This window comes from Corythoichthys intestinalis, chromosome 1 (genome assembly GCF_030265065.1).
Source record: "Corythoichthys intestinalis isolate RoL2023-P3 chromosome 1, ASM3026506v1, whole genome shotgun sequence".
NCBI classification, from domain to species: domain Eukaryota; kingdom Metazoa; phylum Chordata; class Actinopteri; order Syngnathiformes; family Syngnathidae; genus Corythoichthys; species Corythoichthys intestinalis.
This window is the reverse complement of record NC_080395.1, coordinates 21,572,509-21,598,157: the sequence shown is the minus strand read 5'-3', so window position 1 is coordinate 21,598,157 and position 25,649 is coordinate 21,572,509. Positions and strand designations below refer to the sequence as shown.

Below are 25,649 nucleotides of genomic sequence, written 5' to 3'. Positions count from 1 at the left end.
TTTAATAAACACCTTTCCTCACTAGAGTTTGTTAACCTCTGCCTTGTCCTACTCAGCACCTCACTTCTTTTAGATAATGTCAAGAAACACCGACAGGTCTGGATGTAGGAAAGTAGGGGGTATATTGAATATGGTGGTACTTATATATGAGTTTATAACTAAATTGCGCTGCCCCGGAGCAGGTAAAAGAAGTTGAAAAGCGTCCAGGGCTAGCAGCAAACCAGTGGACTTTACAGAAGTGCAGCAAACAAATAACAATTATTAAAAAAAAAAAAAAAAAAAAAACAGTAAAGAGAATGAGTGTTTAAGTTATGAAAACATTAGAGCCAAAATACTGTATGTTATACAATCCCATTTTCATTTTAGTAATGAACTTGTGCCACTTTTTGTACATCAAAAAAGTGAAACACAACATAGCACTATCCACACAACCTTGAACAACTCCTTTCTATGCAGAAAAAATGCCACTTAATCATTCAAAAGTATTCAAAAAATATAAAATAACATCAATGTGTAAAAATAGCGCACTCTACTTTGACTCATTTCTCTCAATAAAACGCAATTTTGTTTTAATTCCTCTAGCCTTCAATGATACACGATAAGTACGTTTAATTGCTGACAGAAATATAGTCCTTGGGCAATAGGCAATGAGGGGTCCGTGAGCTTCAATCCTTTGAGAACTGTTGTATACAGTAGATCTCAAAGTAGCCGCCGAAATCCATTCAAATATCAGTACTACTTATAATGTGAAAGGCACATTCCAGGAGTGGTTATGCTGATTTTGAATAAAAATGTGCAAACGAACCAGAGTGCTATTTGCACAGATTATTTTTTTCTCTCCTTTTACTGTGGGACAAACTTTCCAACAGGAAAGACACCTTCGATGTCTTAAATGGGAAAACAGCCTCGGTGACCGTAAAAGACGGGAGGTATTCAGATGCTTGAAAATTATAAACACTCTTTATTTTCTCTTCTTTTTTTATCCCTGTCTGGCTACTATTTCACTGCCAACCCCCGCCCTGTTTCTTTTTGCCGGGCCTCCTTCCATTCCCTCTTTCTGCGATAAGATACACTGCTGTTCGCCTTGTGCCTCAACCTGCTGAATTTCAAGCAGGGCCCCATCCGCAACACACTCACACATGCATACACATAAAAAACACAGCCACACAGTCTCCCCTAGCTCTGCACCGATGGAATATTAACTAGTCCTGCAGCAGCAACCGACAATTCCGCAGCCCACTGAAGCTTTACAGATCACAAATGAACAGAGGTGTGGGTGCTTCATGACTCATCATTGTCTCTGATCGGTGGGTTAACACCTTTAGGTTGTGGGTGGGCGGTTTGTGACAACAACAGAGCAATGTTGTTTGTGTTTCAAGAATACTGGGCACTGCTAAATGCACTCGTGTTTACTGCAAAACAGCTATAAATAAATGTCAGGTCCTTCTGTTCATGTGTTTGCAAAAAAAAAATAAATGCCTCCTCCCGCTAAGAACACAAGCTACAGGTAGTGAAACGTAACTCAAACCATTTGCTGAAAAACATTTATGGTCCTTTTTACCATATACAGTGAGGAGCAGAAGGATTTGCGCTACTTGTGAGTCTGAAATTTCAACCATAGATGCATTTCCACTTATGGAGACATGATCAAAAAACAAAAAACAAACAAACAAAAAAAAAAAACATCCAGAACTCACATTGTATGATTTTTTAAATCATTTTATTTGTAATGATTAGTGCAGAAGCCTTTGCTTGCAATTACAGAGGTCAGACGCTTACTGTAGTTCTTCACCAGGTGTTCACATACGGAAACAGGGATTTTGGCCCATTCCTCCACACAAATCTTCTCTAAATCTGTCGGGTTACAGGGCTTTCGTTGAGAAACACGAAGTTTCAGCTCCATCCAAAGATTTTCTATTGGATTGAGGTCTGGAGACTGGCTAGGCCACTCCAGAACCTTGATATGTTTTTTTTACGCAGCCCCTCCTTGGTCAGCTTGGCTGTGTGCTTCAGATCATTGTCATGTTGGATGATCCAGTCAGGACTTATCTTCAAGTCTCTGACTGAGGGAAGCAGGTTGTGGCTCAAAATCTGATTTCACCATTCATCCTTTTTTATACAGTACAGTCGTCCAGTCCCTTTGCAGAAAGCAGCCCCAAACCATGAGGTTTCCACTCCTATACTTCACAGTGGGGATGGTGTTCTTGGGATTGTACTCATCCTTCTTTTTTACTCCACACACATCGAGTAAAGTTTGCACCAAGAAGTTCTACTTTAGTTCATCTGACCACATGACTTTCTCCCATGACCCGTCCTCATCATTCAGATGGTCCCTGGCAAAATTCAGACCTTCACATGTACTGGCTTCAACAGCTGGCTTCTGAGGAATGCATGATTTTAAACCATTGCACTGTAGTTTTCTACTGACACTAGCCTTTGAAACTGTGCTTTCAGCTCTCATCAGGTCATTGACCAGCTCCTGCCATGTAGTTCTAGGCTGAGCCTTCACGCTTCTATCATGAGTGATGCCCCACTAGGAGGGATTTTACATGGAGCCCCAGTCCGAGGTATATTATCAGTCGTGTTTAGCCTTTTCCATTTTCTAACAATTGCTGCAAATGTTGCTTTATTCTCAACAAGCTGTTTTCGGATTGCCCAATAACCTTTTCCAGCTTTGTGGAGCTCAACATTTTTTTCCTCTGGTGTCTTCCGAAAGCTCTCTGGTCTTGCCCATGGTAGCAGTTGGATTATGACTGACTGTGGGGTGCACATGTGACAATTATGAGCTAAAACAGGTGGTGGTTGGTTACTCATGGGGTAAAGGGGGATGGGTGGGTTGTTACTCATTGGGTAAAGGGGGACTTTTCTAAAGGTAGACTGACAACTATTTGAGTGTCATAATTATTGCAGATTCTCAGGGGTACAAATACTTATAAATCCCACTAAATTACAAATAAATTATTTTAAAAATCATGCAATGTGAGTTCTGGATTTTTTCTTAAGATTACGTCTCTATAAGTGGAAATGCATCTATGATTGAAATTTCAGACCGCTACCTATTTTCTAAGTGGGTAAAGTTGCAAAAATCACAGGGGGTGCAAATACTTCTGCTCCTCACTGTATTTGTTTCACTATACACTGTGAAAAAGTGATAAATCTCGACTCACCGAAAGATACATTCTTTAAACTATATTCAAGTGTAATATTGTAAGACGAGTTTTATATAGCTGCTTGTGGAATCATGGTTTTTGGTATATTAATTGTTTTACAAGGGGGGTAGGGCGTTGTTCCTATGTCCTGCAAAAACTGGGGGATTTTTGTATATGTGCCTATCAATGTAATTTTGAGACCTTTCCTTAATGTCCTAAAATTCCTTACTCAACAAAATCATAAAATCCATCTTGGAAGTGAATAGTTAGACAAACTTTGCACATGCAGTATGTGAATTAATGCCACCTTTGCCAGAACTGTTGCTAACGGCTAGCTGTTCAGCAGTAAGTGCCAAGCTAAGCTGTTTTCATTTCAATGGATTTACACATTTATTAAAATTACATCAACCAAACACAATTTAATCATGTAACTTTTAAGTAGGATTGTTTTAAGCTTGTTTTTTATTCCTCCTTCCTATATGATCCTTACTGCCTTCCTTCCTTCTGTGAATACATTAATTTAAATGGGGTACACCCACTTTTGGCTCATCTATTTGAAAAATAAGAGCATCTACTTATGCGAATAAATCAACAATTTCAGTCAAAATATAGTAATGCTTTTTATGGGTTTGTGAATTGGCAGCATCCGTGGCAGTGTTTTTGCATTCCTTTGAAAGCTGCAACAACTAATTGATTAAAATCGATTACAGTGATCCTTCGTTTTTCACGGTTAATGGGGACCAGAACCCACCGCCATAAGTGAAAAACCGCGAAGTAGCGCACCCCCCCTCAAAAAAAAAAAAAAACTTCTTTGTGTGTGTGTGTTCAATGTATTATTCAGCTTTAGCATTGATAAGAGACAAAGATATGTTTTTTCACCTCCCCCCAAAGATTTAGCATTGAAAAGAGACAAAAATATGAGATGTTTTTTTCACTTTTTCCCCAAAGTATAATTTAAAAAAAATAAATATATGGCGGAAAACAGACAAGACTGAAAAAGCAGTTTCTGCTCTTGCACTCCTCTTTAAAAGAAACTGCTGTATTATAAGCCAAAACAACTGTTGTGTTCGATAGAACAATATGTCTATATGCTGCCATAGCAGATTCATGGCACATGAAGCCCCCGAAATATTTTTATTTTGTCCGTTTTACCCTGAAAACTCCTGTTTACAGACGTCGCGCAACAGCTTTTGTTTCAAGCCAACCATAAAACGAAGGTAATTAATTATATTTATTATTCAAAACGTCTGTCGTTTTTAGCTTAGAATCATTAAGTGATGCCTAATATTTCGTTTAAAAAAAAAAAAAAAAAAGACTTTAAAAAATTATTCACTCACATATGGCGTCTGTAAAAAAGTCACAGATCTCTACCTCATAACTATTGCTTAATTGTATTTTTTTTGTTACTGTCGCATTTTCTCCTATATGTTAGATGATGTATAATCGATCCAAACAAAGAAAAAATGAAAATTAAAAAAAAACATTTAAAAGGGTAAATAAATAAAAAAGAAAATCTCAACCACTCCTTGATGTCTGCAATTTCTGCATCGCGACCCTTGTTATATTACCATGTTTCATCCATAAAATCCATTCAAACATGTGTCTTAACACTCAGTGATACATGCAACATGGAATTTTTGGATCAAAACAAGGTAAGTACGCGATCATATCTCGTTAAAGTCATGGCATCTGTAATTCTGCTCTCGCGTGCTCTCACCTCCAGACATGGTTTTGCTGTTTAATAAACATTTTTTTTTTTTTTAAATGCCCTCCCGTTCAAAAATTTTCTTCCCCCAGAAAATTGAGATTTTAAGCTTTCCAATGATGTATCACGCATGCATATCGGACAATTTTGAAAGTTGGCTAAATTGGGGGTCTCAAGAGCGGAACTTCAAGTCACCTGAGGGTTTTCCGCCATATATATTTAATACATGTTTTTAAGCACTTCAAATAAAATAATTATGACAGGTTTTAAACATGTTACATGTTAACCCACCAAATTATTTTTAAAAGGGAATAAAGTAGGAGTAGAAAAATGTTCGGCTTTATTAAATCATTCACTGAGTGAGTCTACTGAAATCCGCTCGGAGCTGCTCACTTACAATGAGTTGCCACAGCAACTGTTTAACAAATTAATAATTGACGCATGCGCCGTTTCAGACGTTCAATACTCAGGCAAGATCAAACAAATTCATCTGTCAATCATCGTTAACTTTGATAAACAACTCAAGTGCACGTGCACTGCCTGCCTGACGAACAAAGAGCAGGGGGAGGGAGGGAGCGACACTGCGTGATCAGCTCTGGACAGCTTATCTGTGTTTTTTTTTTTTTTTTTTTTTTTTTTTTTAAGTTGAAAAAAAATCTGCGATGCACTGAGGGCGTGAAGTAGCGAAGGAACACTGTAATAAATTAGTTGCAGACGAATTTGATAATCAATTGTTGCCGGCAGCTATGAGCAGTCCCGTTTGGGTCCTTGTTTGTGGCTAATGTGAGGTTGCGCGCGCGCCGGTGGTTAGAGCAAGAGAGAGAGAGAGGTCACTGCTACAGTCAGGTTGGTTTGCTGAATCAATAATATTTCGACGGTCCGAGAGTTAGATTGACTTTTGTGTTGTTAGATCCAGTGTGCCTCCATCAGAGGTGAGTAAAGGCAGCCAATTGTATTCTTTGTTGATGAGACATTACAACTTAGCATGGAGCGCTAAGATAGTTAGCGATTATGCTAATCAGTGTCTTAAGTGTCCGTTTGTATTGTTTTGGAGAAGTATATGAGCACTGGAGTTACTGTTAGATAGTAAAGTTGTCTCATTTCTTTTTATTAAGACACCACACACATAAACCCATTCATATAAAAGCTTAGAGTCTCCTTTCAACACAACTCCCAATTCAGACTGTAAATTGTCATTCAAGAGAGTGTGCTTTGAAATTGGATTTGGACTGTATTTATGACCAACTACCAAGGGATAGATAAAGTTTATTGAATTGAATAATATTAGTGCTTTCCCTACAATAATAAAAAAAAAAAAAGTCAAACAGAAGGACTTTTTTATTTAATTTGAATGAACAGGACTTTTGTCTGACTTGTGTCCTGAGAAATTCTTTTTTTGATTTATACTCCGAACCTTTATTAAAAACTTTAACAAGTTTTAAGTACTTCAAACAGTACAGTTGTAGACTACAGTTAAGTCAGGAAGCAGTAATTAAAAATATTTTCAAGTTCAGTCATCCATTTTGTCTTCATTGTTACTTACAACATGCCTAAAACAACTTCAAGTTGCGAAGGTAATTGAAAAATGTGACATTTATACGATTAATCGTTAGCTGCAGCCCTAATTCCTTTGCTGTATTTTTCTATTTTTATGAAATCACATGGAAGTCAGTGAATTTTATAGGTAATATTGAAAAATGAGTTTGAAACAGTATTAAATAGTTTTGGAATTAATGAGGAAAAGCAGCATTTGCCACAGAAAATTGATGGACGGTGCACTAGCAAAGATAAGCTGTAAATTGCTGTTTTAATTTACTGAGTATAAAAGAGGGCGGGAGAGTTATAATACAATAGCAAGTTGTACATCATTTGATATCAAACAGGTATGACTTGCTAAAGAAAATTTAAATTTTTACTTCAAACTATTCTGATAAGACCACTTGAAGAAAACTGACTTTGTATGAGATTTTAGCTGTTGTTAAAATTGAGTGACTAAAAAACAAATATATTTTAACACATGATGAACCTAATGTGGATGCTTATGAAACATGGTAGGAGACCAGAGTACCTGGAAAAAACAAAAGCAAATACAGTAGAAAAGTAGAACTCAAAAAAAGAAAACCAGAGAAGAGGTTCAAACCCGAGATCGACCAACATAGGGTTTTTTAGAACCGATACCGATTATTAGCAGTGTTGTTAATAACGGCGTAAGAGTATAACGGCATTATTTTTGTCATGAGTTAGTAATCTGACAAATTACTTTTCCCATCTTTGCAACGTCATTACCGTTACCGAGGATGTGAAGGTCTGTGTTACTACAATTTGGTAGAATGACGAGAGATGTCTGATAGACACGGAGCGAGTAGCGGGAGGAGGGAAGGGGGTTGTGACAACGTTGCAAACGTGATGCTATGTGGCTCGGAGCGTTAGCATAGCAGTAGCGTTTTTGCTAGCATTAACATTTAGCGTGGCGAGCGTCATCTTAAACTCTCGGGCAACTTTTTATACATACAGTTCGTGGTGTTCAGGTTAATTGAAAATAATGGACTGTTTTCCTGTTCAGTATGCATTATAATCACCAAGTGGGTGTTGTCCTTGTAGATGCGACAATATAATAATAATGTTTTTGTTTTGTATTACCAAAAATAGTCACTTGCCCTAAACTTTTCTTGAATGAAGTAGACATAAACCTAGTGTTTTTTTTTTTTTATTTATTTATTTTTTTTAAATCAAAACAACTAAAGAAAAGATCATACCTGTCAACCCGAGGCCGTTGGCAATCTTACAAATTTGGACGTATGCCCTTACAAATAGGTGACTAATCTTACAACGTACTATATAGTGTGCAATATGAAACAAAAATAAAACTCAGTTTTTAAAATAATATGAATTTACTGGTAATATTGTAACATATAACCTGGTGCAATCAAAGAACAATGAATATCTTCAGCTACATCATGATTACTTAAATTTAACCGTGACTTTTGTTATAATTGTATGTAGCACTTTTGGCAATTTCTATCATGTTTTGATGGCTGCACTTCATGGCACTTCAGCTCGCAGTTCAGTTTGACTTGAAGGCAGTTTGTTAGTGTGTCCAATTAAAAATTAAAAAGCTCAATTGATAAAATTAACTTACCGATGCAATCTTTGAGTCATTTCTTTTGCTAATTCTGAGAGATGATCAGCAATAGTTGCGGGCAAATTGTGTTCGGCAACAAATTGGCAGAATAAAATCTCCGCTTTCGTCACTTTTCATTCTGCAGACTTCATCTTTAAGACCAGTGTTGTTAATCTTACTTTAAAAAGTAACTAATTAGTTACAAATTCGTCTTTCAAAAAGTAATTGAGTTTGTAACTCAGTTACCTGAAGGTAAGAGTAATTACCGTATTTTTTAGACCGTAAGTCACATCTCAGTATAAGTCGTGCCAGACATAAAATGCCCAATGAAGAGGGAAAAAAAAACATAAATCACACCGGAGTATAAGTCGCATTTTTGGGGGAAATTTACTTGATAAAATCCAGCACATAGAACATATTTTTATCTTGAAAGGCAATTTAAAATAAAAGCACAATATAGAACAAGATAAGTGTACGGTATGATAATGTTACATGACAACAAAATGCGAACGTGGCCAGTATGTTAACGCAACATAGCTATTAGGAGTTATTCCGATAACTATAGCATAAAGAACATGCTAAAAAGTGTACCAAACCATCAGTGTCACTCCAAAACACCAAAATAACATGTGAAATGATATAAAAATGTGTTAATAATTTCACACATAAGTCGCACCCCCAGCCAAACTATGAAAAAAACTGCGACTTATAGACCGAAAAATGCGGTAGTTACTTGGCAAAGTAACAGGTGTTACCTTTCATGTTTTTTTTGTTTTTTTCATTAAAAAAAAAAAAAAAAAAAAAAGTAACCTTTGCTATGTTTGGAAATCGTTTAATGTTGTGAATCAACTGTTAAAGTTGTTAAAATTGCTACCGTTTTTGCATTAGTTCCCTTCCGTCTACTTTCCACATGTTAAAAATGTTTCATCATTTAAAGATAGATTCAAGTCAAGATTTTGCCGATTTAAGAGTATTTTAGATCAAAAGTTACTTAAGTTCGCAAGGAAAGTTCACTACAACAGAGCCTTTCTGAGAAGTCTACTGCTTCAAAATGGTGGCTGTTTATTAACGCCGCCGTCTGTAATTTCACATGTAGTTCTATAAGTGTTTGATATCTAGGCGTAGATTGTAGCCTGTTGGCTACAGTCAGGAAATATTGGAGCCACTTAGCCTAGCATCGCGTTTGCTCCAGCGTCACAACACTTTTCTCTCTCCGTGTCTGACTTTTCTCGCATCATTCAATCAACATAGTAACGTATCGTAACGCACATTGTCTCGTTGCCGAAACTGTGACAAAATGATGGTGACGGAGAAAACAAACAAAAAAAAAATAATGCACAGATTTTGAACGTACGGCGTAAACATTTGAAAATCAGTGCTCACTTGTACAAATTATGCCGAAACCATACAACTTGGCAGGTATGAAAGATAGAAGAGGGAAGAGATTCAGAGCCTCACCTGCATATTGAAAACTATATGAATCTGTATTAGGGTTGTGACAGTATACACAAGTCATGGTTCAGTACGTACCTCAGTACGGGTGTCACGGTTTGGTGTGGGTTCAGTACAACAGGAAAAAAAAAACTTTTTTCTCACAGCATTTGAAAACGTTTGTATACCATTACGCTCTTATATAGGTGAAATGTTAAAAAACGTAAAATAGGTGACCTATGTTTTTTTTAGGAATGAAAAAGCCAGTTCAATTCAATCAGTTAATATAAGCATATTTGATGTAAAAGATGTTATAAAATGGATGATGGATCATGTCATAACATGTAGAACATGAAAACTAATAGCAAGTAACAAATTACTCTTACATTGAAGTAACTGAGTTGCTAACTAAATCACTTTCTGGGACAAGTAATTTGTAACTAACTAATTACTTTTTTAAAGTAAGATTAACAACACTGATTCTTAGTAGTTAGAGGGTCTGATAACCGATTTTTGGAGACGATATTTATTTGCAGTAAAAGCTTAAAAATTGGCGGGAAAATATTGACTAATGCAAACACTGAACTTCAATGAAAAGCCTTAAGCATGTTTATTGAATCACACAAATGGAAAATAACTTCCCAGACTCAGACATATCTCTTATAAAGTTGAATTAAAGGTTAAATAAATAGCTCTCTGAAAAATTTCCACAGAAAATATATAACCACGAAGATAAAAACAGGTCTAGACTAATGGAAAAACTAATAATAGAAATGACAAATATATAACCTTGGTTTAAATAGATTTTTTCATATCGGCCGGCCGGCTTTAAAAAAAAAAGCCAGATATCGATATATGTCAAATTTTCAAATATTGGCACCAATAACTGGTAAATCTCTAGTTCAAACCCCAATCTTAAAAAATCCACTATAGTACTACCATATTTTGTGTAAAATAAGCCAAATAAACTTTGAAATAAAGTTGAAAATCAAGCCCTCAAAAACACTAAGATTGAAATAATCTTAGTGTTTTTGAGGGCTTGATTTTTTATCTCAAGAAAAGTACCTTGCTGATCCACGTCTCAAACTTCGGTCCTTCAGTTGTCAGGAACAAATCTGAAAGGGGGAAAGGTAACCGGTTAAGTCGGGCAAATTATAATAAATAAAGCCATAATGATGGAACAAATTCACATTGGTCAGGTTTCAGCTTACATATAAAAATTGACGGACAGGAAATACGTCTAAAACCACTAACACTGTGCAATGGATTGTCTTTGTTCACCTTTTTATGAAACTGTTTTTTCGTTACAAAGCATTAACATTAAAATAAGTACGGCATATGTACTTCAACTTTTTTACCAATCGCTTCAAAAACAAAGAGCAAAGAGGTTTTGATCTGGAACATCTGCACAAATTCACCTGGTTTGGATATAATTTCTTTGACTGCATGCTTTTTAAATACACGTCTTGTTTGGCCACACCATTTAAGAAAATGTATGTCAATTGTTTACATAATGTGTTTGATACGGCAGCTGTGGATACAGTGTACGATCATAATTGCACTGAGTGGGGAACAATTATAGCAGAACTTTATGAACATCCACAATATTGCTGGGAACTGAGCATCTTGGGAGGTAAATGCATCTGCTGAAGGCGTGGAAGGGGAATCAGGAAGTGGTGGGAATCAACCCACGGGTCCGACAGTATATCCTGGTCCAGCACAGCTACAGTGTATCACAAAAGTGAGTACACTCCATGGCATTTCTGCAGATATTTAAATATATCTTTTCATGGAACAACACTGACAAAATGACACTTTGACACAATGAATAGTCTGTGTGCAGCTTATATACAGTACAGTGCCTTGCAAAAGTATTCGGCCCCCTTGAACCTTGCAACCTTTCGCCACATTTCAGGCTTCAAACATAAAGATATAAAATTTTAATTTTTTGTCAAGAATCAACAACAAGTGGGACACAATCGTGAAGTGGAACAAAATTTATTGGATAATTTAAACTTTTTTAACAAATAAAAAACTGAAAAGTGGGGCGTGCAATATTATTCGGCCCCCTTGCGTTAATACTTTGTAGCGCCACCTTTTGCTCCAATTACAGCTGCAAGTCGCTTGGGGTATGTTTCTATCAGTTTTGCACATCGAGAGACTGACATTCTTGCCCATTCTTCCTTGCAAAACAGCTCGAGCTCAGTGAGGTTGGATGTAGAGTGTTTGTGAACAGCAGTCTTTAGCTCTTTCCACAGATTCTCGATTGGATTCAGGTCTGGACTTTGACTTGGCCATTCTAACACCTGGATACGTTTATTTTTGAACCATTCCATTGTAGATTTGGCTTTATGTTTTGGATCATTGTCCTGTTGGAAGATAAATCTCCGTCCCAGTCTCAGGTCTTGTGCAGATACCAACAGGTTTTCTTCCAGAATGTTCTTGTCTTTGGCTGCATCCATCTTCCCGTCAATTTTAACCATCTTCCCTGTCCCTGCTGAAGAAAAGCAGGCCCAAACCATGATGCTGCCACCACCATGTTTGACAGTGGGGATGGTGTGTTCAGGGTGATGAGCTGTGTTGCTTTTACGCCAAACATATCGTTTTGCATTGTGGCCAAAAAGTTCAATTTTGGTTTCATCTGACCAGAGCACCTTCTTCCACGTTTGGTGTGTCTCCCAGGTGGCTTGTGGCAAACTTTAAACGAAACTTTTTTATGGATATCTTTGAGAAATGGCTTTCTTCTTGCCACTCTTCCATAAAGGTCAGATTTCTGCAGTGTACGACTGATTGTTGTCCTATGGACAGACTCTCCCACCTCAGCTGTAGATCTCTGCAGTTCAGAGTGATCATGGGCCTCTTGGCTGCATCTCTGGTCAGTTTTCTCCTTGTTTGAGAAGAAAGTTTGGAAGGACGGCCGGGTCTTGGTAGATTTGCAGTGGTCTGATGCTCCTTCCATTTCAATATGATGGCTTGCACAGTGCTCCTTGAGATGTTTAAAGCTTGGGAAATCTTTTTGTATCCAAACCCGGCTTTAAACTTCTCCACAACAGTATCTCGGACCTGCCTGGTGTGTTCCTTGGTTTTCATAATGATCTCTGCACTTTAAACAGAACCCTGAGAGTATCACAGAGCAGGTGCATTTATACGGAGACTTGATTACACACAGGTGGATTCTATTTATCATCATCGGTCATTTAGGACAACATTGGATCATTCAGAGATCCTCACTGAACTTCTGGAGTGAGTTTGCTGCACTGAAAGTAAAGGGGCCGAATAATATTGCACGCCCCACTTTTCAGTTTTTTATTTGTTAAAATAGTTTAAATTATCCAATAAATGTTGTTCCACTTCACGATTGTGTCCCACTTGTTGTTGATTCTTGACAAAAAAATTAAATTTCATATCTTTATGTTTGAAGCCTGAAATGTGGCGAAAGGTTGCAAGATTCAAGGGGGCCGAATACTTTTGCAAGGCACTGTAATAGAGTTCATTTATTTTCCCCTCAAAATACCTCAAAATATAGCCATTAATATCTAAACCCCAGGCAAAAAAAATGAGTACACTCCATAGGAACTACGTACAGTGTGGAGAACAAGTATTTGATACATGTTGTCTTTTGCAGCCCGAGTCAAGACCTACAGCTCATGACCATAGGTGAGTGAAGGATCGACTGGTAAATCGAGAGCTTCGTCTTTCGGCTCAGCTACTTCTGCACCAGTCCGGACCGGTGCAGAGTCCGCAGGAAAACAATTATTTTGTTACTTTTTGAAAAATAAAAGCTGAGTTGTCGCCAGTTATAGATGTCAACTAAGTTGGGAAGCCCAATGGTGCATTTGTAAAACAGCATTTCTTTGTCTTTGTAACATGCCATGTTGGTCATTGAAGTAATGCATCTCAGCTAAGCCTGTCGCAATATACAATAATTCCATTTATCGCATGATAAATAAAAATGAAGGCGGTAATTTTTCTGCTGCGATTTATCGCCTTGCGTGCACATGTGTGCGCGCGTGCGGCAGACGTGCTGTTAAAACTTCGGATTCCTTGTTACCAACTACGCAAAATGCATCTTCGTTCCAGGTCCCATCAAAAAATGGCGCCGGAGCCAATCGTTTCCATTATATCCTTTTGTTCATTGTATACCGGCCGCGTCAGTGCTCCGGATTGACTGTGGACCATCTCCGGCGTGCCGGTGTTGTTGACTGTGGGCGCTCCCGTCAGGGGTGGCCTTTCACGCGGGGCAGCTATTTTTCGGTACAACACCGGATATTTACAACGAAGTCAGCCAAAACATTGTTACCGACTTGGCTGCTACGAACAACCTTGCTTTGACAACGGACAGCTGACATGATGAACATTGAGTGGCAAATTACTAGCGCTATGCTTCAAACTCGTCCTGTTTATGAAAGTCGATTGTCATATGCTGGTGTTGTGTAGTAATGAGCAAACGCGACTATGGCGTTTTCAACTTTTTTATGTGCGCACACACTAGATATCATGAAATAGCAAACTAGATGTGCTATGTCCCGTGCCATTGGCTACGTGAGCCCAGAGTGATTATGGGACATGTAGTCCATATACAACAACGATGAATTATAAACCACAATGACTGAATGGAAGTTAAGAAGGCCAAATCAATCCATACCAGTGACTATAGACAATGCTACAAATATTATTAATTCAGTACGTGACACAGATGGATTCGGACCACAAATAGGATGTCTTGCTCATGTAGTAAACCTGGCTGCTAAGAGAGCTGTAGCAATCAACAGTGTGCCCTGCCTCACTTTACAAACAGTAAAGATTGTTCTCAGCACTTTTATACAAAATTTCTTCAGATCAGTAAGAAGTAAGAACATAAATATTATGCACTAAAATGCATGTTTTTATAATGGCAAATTTAATTTTTGCTCGTTAGAAAAAAATATACAATTGTTTTTTTGTTTTTTTTTCCCCCAGAGCATTAAATGTATTCAATCGGATAAAAAATTGTGTCCCCCGTATTGAAAATCGTACCGAACTGTGACTTAACTGTATCGCTGCATCCCTATGGAACACCATAGCAGAAGCTATGAGGGGAAAAGTTTTCATTTGCCTAAATGCTTAAGTTATTAAGTGCAATTTTATCTTTTTTTCGTGAAAAATACATTTTATTTATTCTGTGTTTCTGTGCGGTATTAATATTGTTGTCTTTTACTTAAGAGGCATGGTCTATTGTTTTTAGTTGTGATTTCTTAAAAAGTATTTTTGAATTTAAGAGTAAATATTTATTGCGTACTCGATCGACTAATATATACTGTATTCTCACTGTGTTATTGTAAATTCGTTTAAAAAAATAAATAAATTGGGGGGGCACAATAACATCGCATATCGCAATAATTTATGAGATACATTAACGCACACTAAAATTTGTTATCGCGACAGGCCTAATCTCAGCTAACAATGATAAATAAAAATTGCAATCATCTGAACATCCGTGATTCAGTTGTGTTATATTAGCAACAAAAATCTTCTAGGCCTACCTACAATCAATAGTAAGTTGGAGAACCCCGTTGCCGATTCCTTCATTCATTCAATAGATGCAAATTTAAGTTGGTAAAGTACGGTTCAATCACACAGATTCAAACTAAAAGAAAAAATCTGATGATTTAAAAAAAATTATGTAGCACTTTTTGATCTAAAGTTCATAATGATTAAAATGATTCACGTGTAAGTATTTTTTGCAGATGAATAGCTTTGTTAATCCATGAAGAAAATTAGATCATCACACCAGCAATTCATAAAAACAACGACCAACGAAGTGAAAAAAAACAAAAAACAAAACAAAACACAGGCAGTATTTGAGAGGAATTGCAATTTTAAGTGAGCACAAAGTATGACATCCAGACAGGTTGAGGGAGAAAGAGGGATCTCAATTTTAAGTGAGTACAAAGGATGGCATCCTGACAGGCTGGGGGAGGGGAAAAAAACTTAAAGATTCAAGGAAGCAAGTCATTGACGCGCAGGGGGTCGTGTTGATGAGTTTTGCCTTAATCAGCCAATCAGGCCTTTTAGGCAGGATCCAGCCGTGATTGGCTGATTAGCTTCGGTGGAGAGAGCTGATCATTTGGTAAACACTCCACATTCTCCCTGCGGGGCATCATCTCGCCAAGTTTTATCTCTGAAAAACTCTCGCCTCCACTCCACGACTTCTTGTCAATCATGTCGACACTTTTGCAGGCTTCAGCCTCGCTGTTGTCAATTGTATGTAACATATAGGCCTGAAATTTTGTGCACTGATATTTGTTGTCTCATGTACTATAAATACTAGTATATGCCAGTTTGCATTTTTAACACTGCACATCTTTTCGTTCCATATAATCTCATTGATTGACTTCACAAATTCTCAAGCACATTTTTTTTGCATTGCAAGCTTTCTGCTATACTTGGATGAAACGACGGCACTGACGCATTCATTTTTGATAGTTGGGGGAGCGTTTGAATGAAATCTTAAACTTGCTCGCGGTCAGGTTTCTTATTGCGTGACAGCTCGTTACTCCTCTCTCAATCTTTTGTGCTCTCCTGCAATAATATACCAATTCCTATTCCCATTTTGAGTCTTCGTGCCATTGCCACAGCATTAAAATGCTTTTCTGCTGAATGAGACGCTTGCGGTAGTTCAACTTCTTTTCAGTCCACACTTTTCCTTGTGAAACCTCACTACTCTCTGCTTTCACTTTGCAACATGATTTGCAGAGCAGCCATTTCTCACTTGAAAAGAAAAGATATTTCACCTAGTTTTACTTCTTGCTACACTGTTCACACAAACCCCGAAGTGAACTCAACTAGAAAAAAAATATTTGTTAAAAATTTGGCTTGATGAACATTTGTGTAAGGCTGAGTTTTGCTTCCGCATCGACCTGCGCCGTCAAGGAAGACCGGATTTATGACCCTCCGCTGTAGCCTTTCTTGCTCCTTCTCAATTTTCGTCGCGTCAACGCGTGTGACGTTTTGGAAATGGACTGTGATTGGTCCGTTGAGATTGTTGTTTCCGATTCAGCGCGAAACCACCGCCATTGTCAAACATGATTTTGTAACACGCAAAAGTGGACCAAACCAACAAGAGTATCAACGAAGAGCAAGTACGACAATTTCCACAACGTCAAGACATTATGAAGATTGCCATATGGCAAGCAATTCGTAGGAGAAGATTGCTGAAAATACGGGACTGGAGGTCAGCCAGCGATTGAATAACAAAATGGAAGAATCACCGAGACCAGTATGTGTGTGTTTGGAATCGAATGCCACACAAAGAGGTGACCAAGTCGGCCAAATCTGACAGCTTTTTATCACTTTATGTCATATTCTTGGTTGGTGCACTTCATCCTTAATTGTGTACAAATATTTGCTGTGAGCCTGTGGCTTATTTACGTGTCACACTTCAAATATATGAAAAATAAAGCACAGGTTGGGTGTCAAAAGAGTCGTTTTGATGTTTAATTTTCAACAACAGACAGTTCACACTCAAATACATCATCACTGATTGAGAGTGCCTTGGTGCTTTTATGATAACGTTAACATCAAGGCTTCCAACGCAGTTTGGGAAATTCCATAGCCGCAAGAAATCTGCTATGGCTTCCCACTGGTTGGTTGTAGGATACGGCAAACAAATCGGGCTGGAGGGCTTTGCAGACCTCGGACAAAACGCTAGACGCAGTGCTCGACGCCAGTTTGAAGCTAGCCGCCACAGCTTGCTGGTTTCCACCCGAGGCTAGAAGTCTCAGAGCAGCAGCAAAAGTCCGACAGACCATCTTGAAACCGTCTTCTGTGTTGCCTGCTCCTCAACATTTGTATGATCAACATTTATTCAATGCTGAAGAGCTGAAGATCCACATTCAAGCGTTCCATATTCCATTGTTTATTTTTTCTCCGTTACTACACGAAGTCAACAAGCATGCCCCAAAACCGTACAAACGCAATGCCACAACCCTCTGGTGGCTTGGCGGTTAATTACAGAGCAATGTGTTCCCTCACCGCAGAACTATCGAATGCTCATTGACGCCGCAGTCACTTTGCCGTCACCGCAAGGCAGGAGCATAACTCAGGCTTTACTGTCCTTTCATTTTACTAGAATAAGGATTTAGCACTTGGAAGCACTTTAAGTATCTGTTATCTGAGCTGCACTGCAAATAGCCGTACCAGATAGGTTTACCGAAAATGTATCGTTACCGAGATGGTTCACGATGACCGACACAACTTTGACCGCGTAGGTAAATTTGTTTTTTTAATTTAACAAAAAATAAAGTTTTTTCAGCTCCCTTTGACTACGTGTTGTTTGGCTGTGCTCATTCGCCTTTAAGAAAACAACCATGTGTTTAGGTGTAATTTCACATGGCTATCAGGAACTCAAACAAACAGAAGTCCGGTATGCTAACGCTAGCGTCAAACACTACAAGTGAACGTGATGAAGTCGGATAATAGTGAAACGGCTACTGGTAGCCAGGCCACAGGCATTTCGAGTATAGCATTAGGCGACGCTCATAATGTCGTGTTGATGCCAAGAAAGAACTCGACTTAGGATGTCTGGAAAATTTTGAGAAGGATGAAGTCGCTATCACCACCTGTGACAGTGGCTCTAACCTTGTCAAAGCGGTTGAAGTTTATGAATGGATTTTCCAAGGACTGCATCTAGCAATCAGTATGCCGTGTTATTTTGTATCTGCGTGGGTGTGTGCGTTTTCTCTGATAGACGTTATGATAGTACAGCATTCAGCATAAAGGATAATCCAACGGTGCAGTCGGTACTATGACCGTTAAATGGCCACAGCTATTTTTCTATATGTGCTTGCTTTATTCTGTGTCATTACTGCTCATGTTTCATAGGCATAAGACAGAGTTGGATCAGTATAGCTTAATGTGCGTGCGGGGGAGGGTGGGGGGGGTGCATGTGTGCGTGCACGTACTTCAGAAAATGCTTTGGAAAAAAAAAAAAAACCTGAAAGTAAACACTTGTGTTGAGTAATCATTTTACAGCAGCCATGAACAAAAGTGTTGTGTGATACTCGGTTCTCTGTTTGAAGTGTACTGTTCAAGCTCCTCTTGCTTTAAGTCATTTGTGTTACAATGACATTTTTGCACAGTGGCCATATTGATATTTTAACGTTGTTGATTGTTGAAGTCATACAAGCTGTTATAAATGTGCATACTTGAATGCTTGTTGTTTACAAGAGTTTTTTTATGTACTTAATTTTTATACTGCATGTACAATTGTTACATATGTTAAATTGAAAGCTGGTAAATAAATCATCTAGAAATGGCTAATTTGTATTTCATGCATTGATTCAGATTTTCAAATTGTTTCGTTAAGTGATAAGTACATAAGGCCACATTGCGCAGCCCTAGTACCAGAGTATATTTGGTACAAACGTAGTCAAATTTTTCCAAATAATGGACAGTTAAACGGTTTTTAAGAACTCTCAAAAATATCTTACTTATCATACTGAATTGTGCACTCAGATTATGTAGTCACATCAGCTCACTGATTAGAGCCAGCAAACTCAACAAAAACATCTCCAACAGATAATTCGGTTGCATCGGTTCACTGAATCCAACTCAACAGGATAACCACTGACTGCAATCCTTTGTATGTTAGATTTACGGTCTTCTTTTGGCGACTAAATGAACACAACACAGACCTAATTTGCCTTGGTAGTATCGGTTCAGTAGTCGTCCACTTATGGTAGACTGATGTTTTGGGTTTATTTTTCGGAATTTTTCGAAAAAATCCAGTAATATCACTTTGATGATTTGGTTTTAGATGTTCCCAGAAAAGCAAACTCCTGTTTTATTTTGAATATAAATTATCTTTTGACAGCCATTCAGATATTTGATTTTGTAAAAGATGGGGAGCTTCATTCCATTTGAGTAACTCAAGAAATAGGCTATTCCAAAAAGCTCGTCGCTTTACTTACATCCTAAACCAGCCTTATCAAGAGCTATGAGCAAGTCATATAAAACCATCTGCTGCCACAATCGCTCATTTTTAAGGCAGTTTCTTTAAGTTAACTACTGATGTTTACTGCTACCCCGGGACTCATTTGTGTTAACCTTAATCAACAGAAGCATAGATAAAACGTTTACCAAAAGTAAAACACTTACGTAACAGAAATGGCCTGTTCCCTTAGAGACCTGGTATTTAGACTGACTCTGGATGCATGACTTGTGCGACTTTTGTGCTGAAGTCAATTAAATTCCGGTACAGGTGCTACTAAAGGATTATTCTGTGAAAACAACAATCGACTGCGATAGGAACGTAGTAATTGATGACTTCTCCTAAAATCTAGACAGTCGCCTATTTTAGAAGGTTTACCCATTAATACACCACTATTATGGACACAAAAATTACTAATATTTTAATTACATTTACTTTTTGCAAGGAAGCAATGCTTTTTCTTTTCCCCTGTCTCCTCCAGTAAAAAAGTGCAGCACAGTCTCTGGCTGGACGACATCAGGTTAGAGATATTCTTTTGGCGGTATGCCAAACTTGTTAAATCGTTTGGAATGGCATCATAGTATAATATCAGTAGGGCAGAGGGGGAAAAATAGTACAATGTGAAAACAATATCCAGCAGCACCTAATCAATCTTCCCTAGGCTACTTAAATGGAGCCAAAGTAATAACAAACTGCATTATTACTGTTTTTATAGCATAATAATTTATACTTTATAAAGTGTTACGTTGCACCAGGCTGTATTCATTGTTCCCTTCCTGACTAAATAAAAAATTATGGACACGGCAGTTTCCTAAAAAATTCAAAAAGCATTCATTTCTACATTTTATTGTATCTATTATCTGACAATTTTCCATTTATTGAGTATTTTATTGCTTAGTAGTTTAAAATAAATCCTAGGAAAACTCAATTTTCATGAAATGTATTTAGAGAAAAGTAAAGATGTCCAATCACTTCATTTTCAAAGTATCGGAATCGGCAAAAAAATATCGGACATGCCTTTTTTTTTAACATATATATATGTATATAATATATATATATATATATATTTTAATTAAATCGTTTTCTAATTGTATTTAATGTTACAGACAAAATGTCTTACACTCATTCAGAGTCTTTAGTTTTGGCTTAAAGTAGGGCTATCAAATTTATCGCGTTAACGGCGATAATTAATTTTTAAAAAATTAATCACGTTATAATATTTAACGCAATTAACGCATGCGCTGCACGACCTACTCACGCATTGTCGTGTTCAATATATAATGGCGCCGTTTTCCCTATATATAGAGCTAAAAGGCAGCGTAAAATGAGTAGAGTGAATTTTGACAGTCGTTGGAGCCTTATTTTAATTGGCTAAAACCTTACAATCCCTCTCTCAACAATTAGAATTATCATGGACATCAATGTGGGGAAGAAAGGTAGTAGTTGATCTTTTTTTTTTAACACCCTATGTTATTTCCCAACGCAGAGAAGATATATCAATTGGTGCCACTACGCACAGTAATGGTTACACTTCCCATCATGCATTTGGGCAGAACAGTTAAATGGCTACAGTATCATTTACTGAAAGCTCAACAAATACACTAATGGCAATATTTAGTCACAATATACAAAGTCACATTTATCCTTTAAGAATTACAAGTCTTTCTATCCGTGGATCCCTCTCACAGAAAGAATGTTAATAATGTAAATGCCACCTTGAGGATTTATTGTCATAATAAACAAATACAGTATGCATTGCCAAAATGTATATGATCGGGAAAAATTATCGGGAATGATTGGAATTGAATCGGGAGCAATAAAAAAAGCAATCGGATCGGGAAATATCGGGATCGGCAGATACTCAAACTAAAACGATCGGGAGCAAAAAAACATGATCGGAACAACCCTTGAGAAAAGCATACACTTTGTTTTGCTTTTTTCTTTTCACCTAAACTGAACTGTGACCTTAAGACCAAACCAAATAAATGACCTAATAAAAAGTGGTTTGTAGCGTACGTATTTTAGACTCGTGCATTTCATTATAAGCACATCCAACCCTAAATCAAGGTACCTTGATTTGATTGGATGATCCTAGCCTTATTTGATTGTATTCTCCAGTTGTGTTTGGTTCAGATGGCCTTGAAAACCACTTAGAAGAAATACACAACCCATTCTTGCAGTGTCTTTTACAATCTTGAGCTTACACTGGCATGCTGTTACACACTCCATGTCATATCAATTTTGAGTTGACAAGTGAACCACAGACAAAAATTGGATGCTGCAGTTGATCTTAGCATGAGCATTAGCGACCCCAGCGAGTGAGTGAGTGAGTGAGTGAAGCTGTCTCAAACACTCAGGGAAAGTAGCATATATAACAGAGTTTAAAAATGTGTTTGTGTGGGTGGGCGGGCGGCACTTGTGTAACGGCAGGGATTCTGAGTGCTAAGTGTTATGTCGTGTCGCAGGGTAATTAAAGGTACGCTCGGCACGAAGGCTGGAGCCAAAGGATGCACAAAAGGAATCACACAGGAAGAAATAGTCAATGCAACAAGGACGTTCACCTTTAAAAAATACAGCCGTGCATTACAAGTCACAACAAAGCATGGAAAATATCTTAATTACAAAAAGAGACAATCTACAATTGCTTAATTATTTCAGCTCTCCGATGCATGTCTTTTGTCTCATGAAACTTGAAAGGATAAACTGTCCCGCCTACACAAGCGAGTGCATGAACAAACAAACTACACATGCCCGCCTCTGCGCCACACGGCTACGTTGCCCAAATTAATGAACAGTTGCCGTTGTTCTGTCTGTAACGTTTGTGATCTGTCAAGAGTATCTCTGCAGAATAGATGTGGCTATTTTTATCCCAATAAAATTTCATGATTAAAATATCTTAAAATCTTATCTGCAGTATTATGCTAAACCCATGCATAACAAAAAAGTGTTAAATACAATTTAAGTGTTGAGTGTTTTCTTATTTATTAATATGTGATACAGCGAGGAGCAGAAGAATTTTCACCCCTTGTGATTTTGCAAGTTTACCCACTTAGAAAATAGGTAGAGGTCTGAAATTTCAATCATAGATGCAATTACAGTGGTCATACACTTTCTATAGTTCTTCACCAGGTTTTCACATATGGAAACAGGGATTTTGGCCTATTTCTCCACACAAATCTTCTCTAGATCTGTCAGGTTTCGGGACTGTCGTTGAAAAACACCAGGTTTCAGCTCCATCCAAAGATTTCTATTGGATTAAGGCCTGGAGACTGGCTTGGCCACTCAAGAACCTTGATATGCTTGGCCTTGATATGATTTTTACAAAGCCAGTCATTGGTTATTCTGGCTGTCTGCTTCGGGCCATTGTCATGTTGGAAGACCCAATCACGATCCATTTTCAATGCTCTAATTGAGGGAAGGAGGTTATTCCCAAAAGTCTCACAATACATGGCCCTGGTCATCCTTTCCCTGAATACGGTGAAGTCGTCTAGTCCCATAAGCAGGAAAACACCCCCAAAGCATCATGCTACCATCCCAATGCTTCACAGTAGGGAAGGTGTTCTTGGGATGGTACTCATCATTGTTTTCCCTCCAAACACTATGAGTGGAATTAAGACCAAAAAGTTCAATTTTGATCTCATATGAACACATGACTGTCTCCCATAAATCCTCTGGATCATTCAAATGGTCAATGGCAAACTTAAAACAGTCCTGGACATGTGCTGGTTTAAGCAGGGGAACCTTCCATTCCATGCATGATTTTAAAACATGACGTCTTTGTGTATTACCAAAAGTAACCTGGTCAGGTCATTGACCATCTTCTCCTGTGTAGTTCTTGGCTGATTCCTCACCAATCTTTGGATCATTGAGACTATGAGGTAGATCTTGCATGGAGCCCCAGTCTGAGAGAGATTGACATTCATGGTTAGCTTCCTCCATTTTCAAATAAATGCTCCAAAGGTGGATCTTAACTCACCAAGCTGCTTGGCAACTGCCCCCTAACCCTGTCCAGCCTTGTAAAGGTCGACAATTCTGTCTCTGGTGTCTTTGGACAGCTATTTTACGTGCCCATGGTAGCAGTTGGATTATGACTGACCGTGGGGTGCACGGGTGACAATAATGAGCTCAAACAGGTGGTGGGCTGTTGTTGGTAAAGGTGGACCTTTTAAGGTAGACTGAAAACTCTGAATGTCATAATTATTGCTGACTCTCAGAGGTACAAATACCGATGCACCCCAGTAAATTACAACAAATAAATTATTTAAAAAATCATTCAATGTTATTTCACTATTTGTTTTAGATTATGTCTCTATGAAAGGACATGCATCTACAATTGAAATGTCAGACCTCTACCTATTTTCTAAGTGGGCGAACTTGCAAAATAACAAAGAGTGCAAACACTTCTGCTCCTCATTCCATTCCAATGTCTTGACTACACACGGAACTCAAAACACTCACTGCATTTCATCCTTCCTTCTGGTATGTGGCAAATGAAATGAACAGATCACCAAAAACAGCAAACAGTATTCATATACGTGATATATCAACACATATGTAATCAACCAGTGGTATTCCTTCAAAACCTTAAAATTAGGGCTGTCAAAATTATCGTGTAAACGGGCGGTAATTCATTTTTTAAAATTAATCACGTTAAAATATTTGACCCAATTAACGCACTTGCCCTGCTCAGAATAAAATGACAGCAGTGTCATGTCTACTTGTTACATGTGTTTTTTTGTGTTTTGTCGCCTTCTGCTGGCGCTTGGGTGCGACTGATTTTATGGGTTTCAGCACAATGAGCATTGTGTAATTATTGACATCAACAATGGCGAGATACTAGTTATTTTTTGATTGAAAATTTTACAAATGTTATTAAAAGGAAAACATTAAGAGGGGTTTTAATATAAAATTTCTATAACTTGTACTAATTATCTTTTAAGAACTACAAGTCTTTCTATCCATGGATCTCTTTAACAAAATGTTAATGTTAATGCCATCTTGCTGATTTATTGTTATAATAAACAAATACAGTACTTATGTACAGTATGTTGAATGTATATATCCTTCTTGTGTCTTATCTTTCCATTCCAACAAAAATTTACAGAAAAATATGGCATATTTTATAGATGGTTTGTAAGGGTGTAACGGTACATGTAATAGTAGTGAACCGTTTCGGTACGTGGTGCTCGGTTCGGAATGGACGCGTACCGAACAAGTTTCTGATGAAATATAACCCTTACTTTTCGAGGCTGTGAGTCGATCGGTTTAAAGTTTCTTTGTGTATATTTACTCCATCTTCTCTACTATAATGATGACCAACAGGGTAGGACAGTATAACCCAGAAACGTCAACGGCGCGACAATGTGGCCACCGTAAGAACACAGTGAAACGAGGGCGTTAGAATCAATCAGCCAATGCACACCAGTCGCAGTGCGGCCACGTGTTAGACACGTCCCAGAAGCGGCTCAACGCGACGCACGCGAAAAGAACGGCAGAGTTTATTATTTGACGCGAGGCGTGGCCCTCCTGCGTCAATACTACTACTGGTAGCTAGGATTGGGCTGGAAGTCACTCGTGTAAAAATACAGTGGATACGGTCGATTTTCAAACTAATATGCAATTGTAACCTACTTTTTCAGTCCATCAGATCTCTTGAGTGGTAGATCGGGGCACAGTTGACTTGACTTTGTTGATTTACTGCTGTCTTCTCTGCTATAATAATAACCAACATGGCCCCGTGTTCAATACAAAACCCTCCTACCAAAACAAAACAAGTAGGAACTAATATTCACATAGGAACTAAAGTTATACAACATAAAATATACAATTGTAAAATATATACACATAATAAAATAAATAATAGCCCATTTAAATAAAATAAATTGAAATGAGCTAAAAGACCTGTAATTAAATACCGTAATAATAATAATACACACATCCTGCTTACACAATTAAATTTATTAATTTCTGTGTGGCGCTTTAACTTGAGAAAATCCACCAACAAAGCTTTTGAAAACCGTTCATATGAAAAAAAAAGTTTAATTAAGGCATTTTATTTGTAAAATACATGTTAAAATCTTTGTCATTGGGATTGCTTTTCTCTTTAGCACAGGACTTCTTTTTTCCTATTTCTTTCAGAAAGAAAGCTGACCAATACGCGGGGTCTGAAAGGCAAATTGTTGTTGGATTATCTTTAAATACCCGCTACTTTTTGAGCAGAATTCTAGCTTTGTATAGGCTAATGTTCCTATTGTTGAAAGCACAAAAGTGTGT

General features: G+C 37.7%; 1 protein-coding gene across 1 annotated transcript in view; it reads right to left on the bottom strand.

Moving 5' to 3' along the window:
- itfg1 (integrin alpha FG-GAP repeat containing 1) overlaps positions 1-25,649 on the bottom strand; it is a 303,430-nt gene that overhangs the window by 228,382 nt on the left and 49,399 nt on the right. Inside the window, exon 7 of the mRNA XM_057853607.1 lies at positions 10,472-10,521. Coding sequence (XP_057709590.1) covers positions 10,472-10,521 — 50 coding nt within the window. The remainder of the gene's footprint in view (positions 1-10,471; positions 10,522-25,649) is intronic.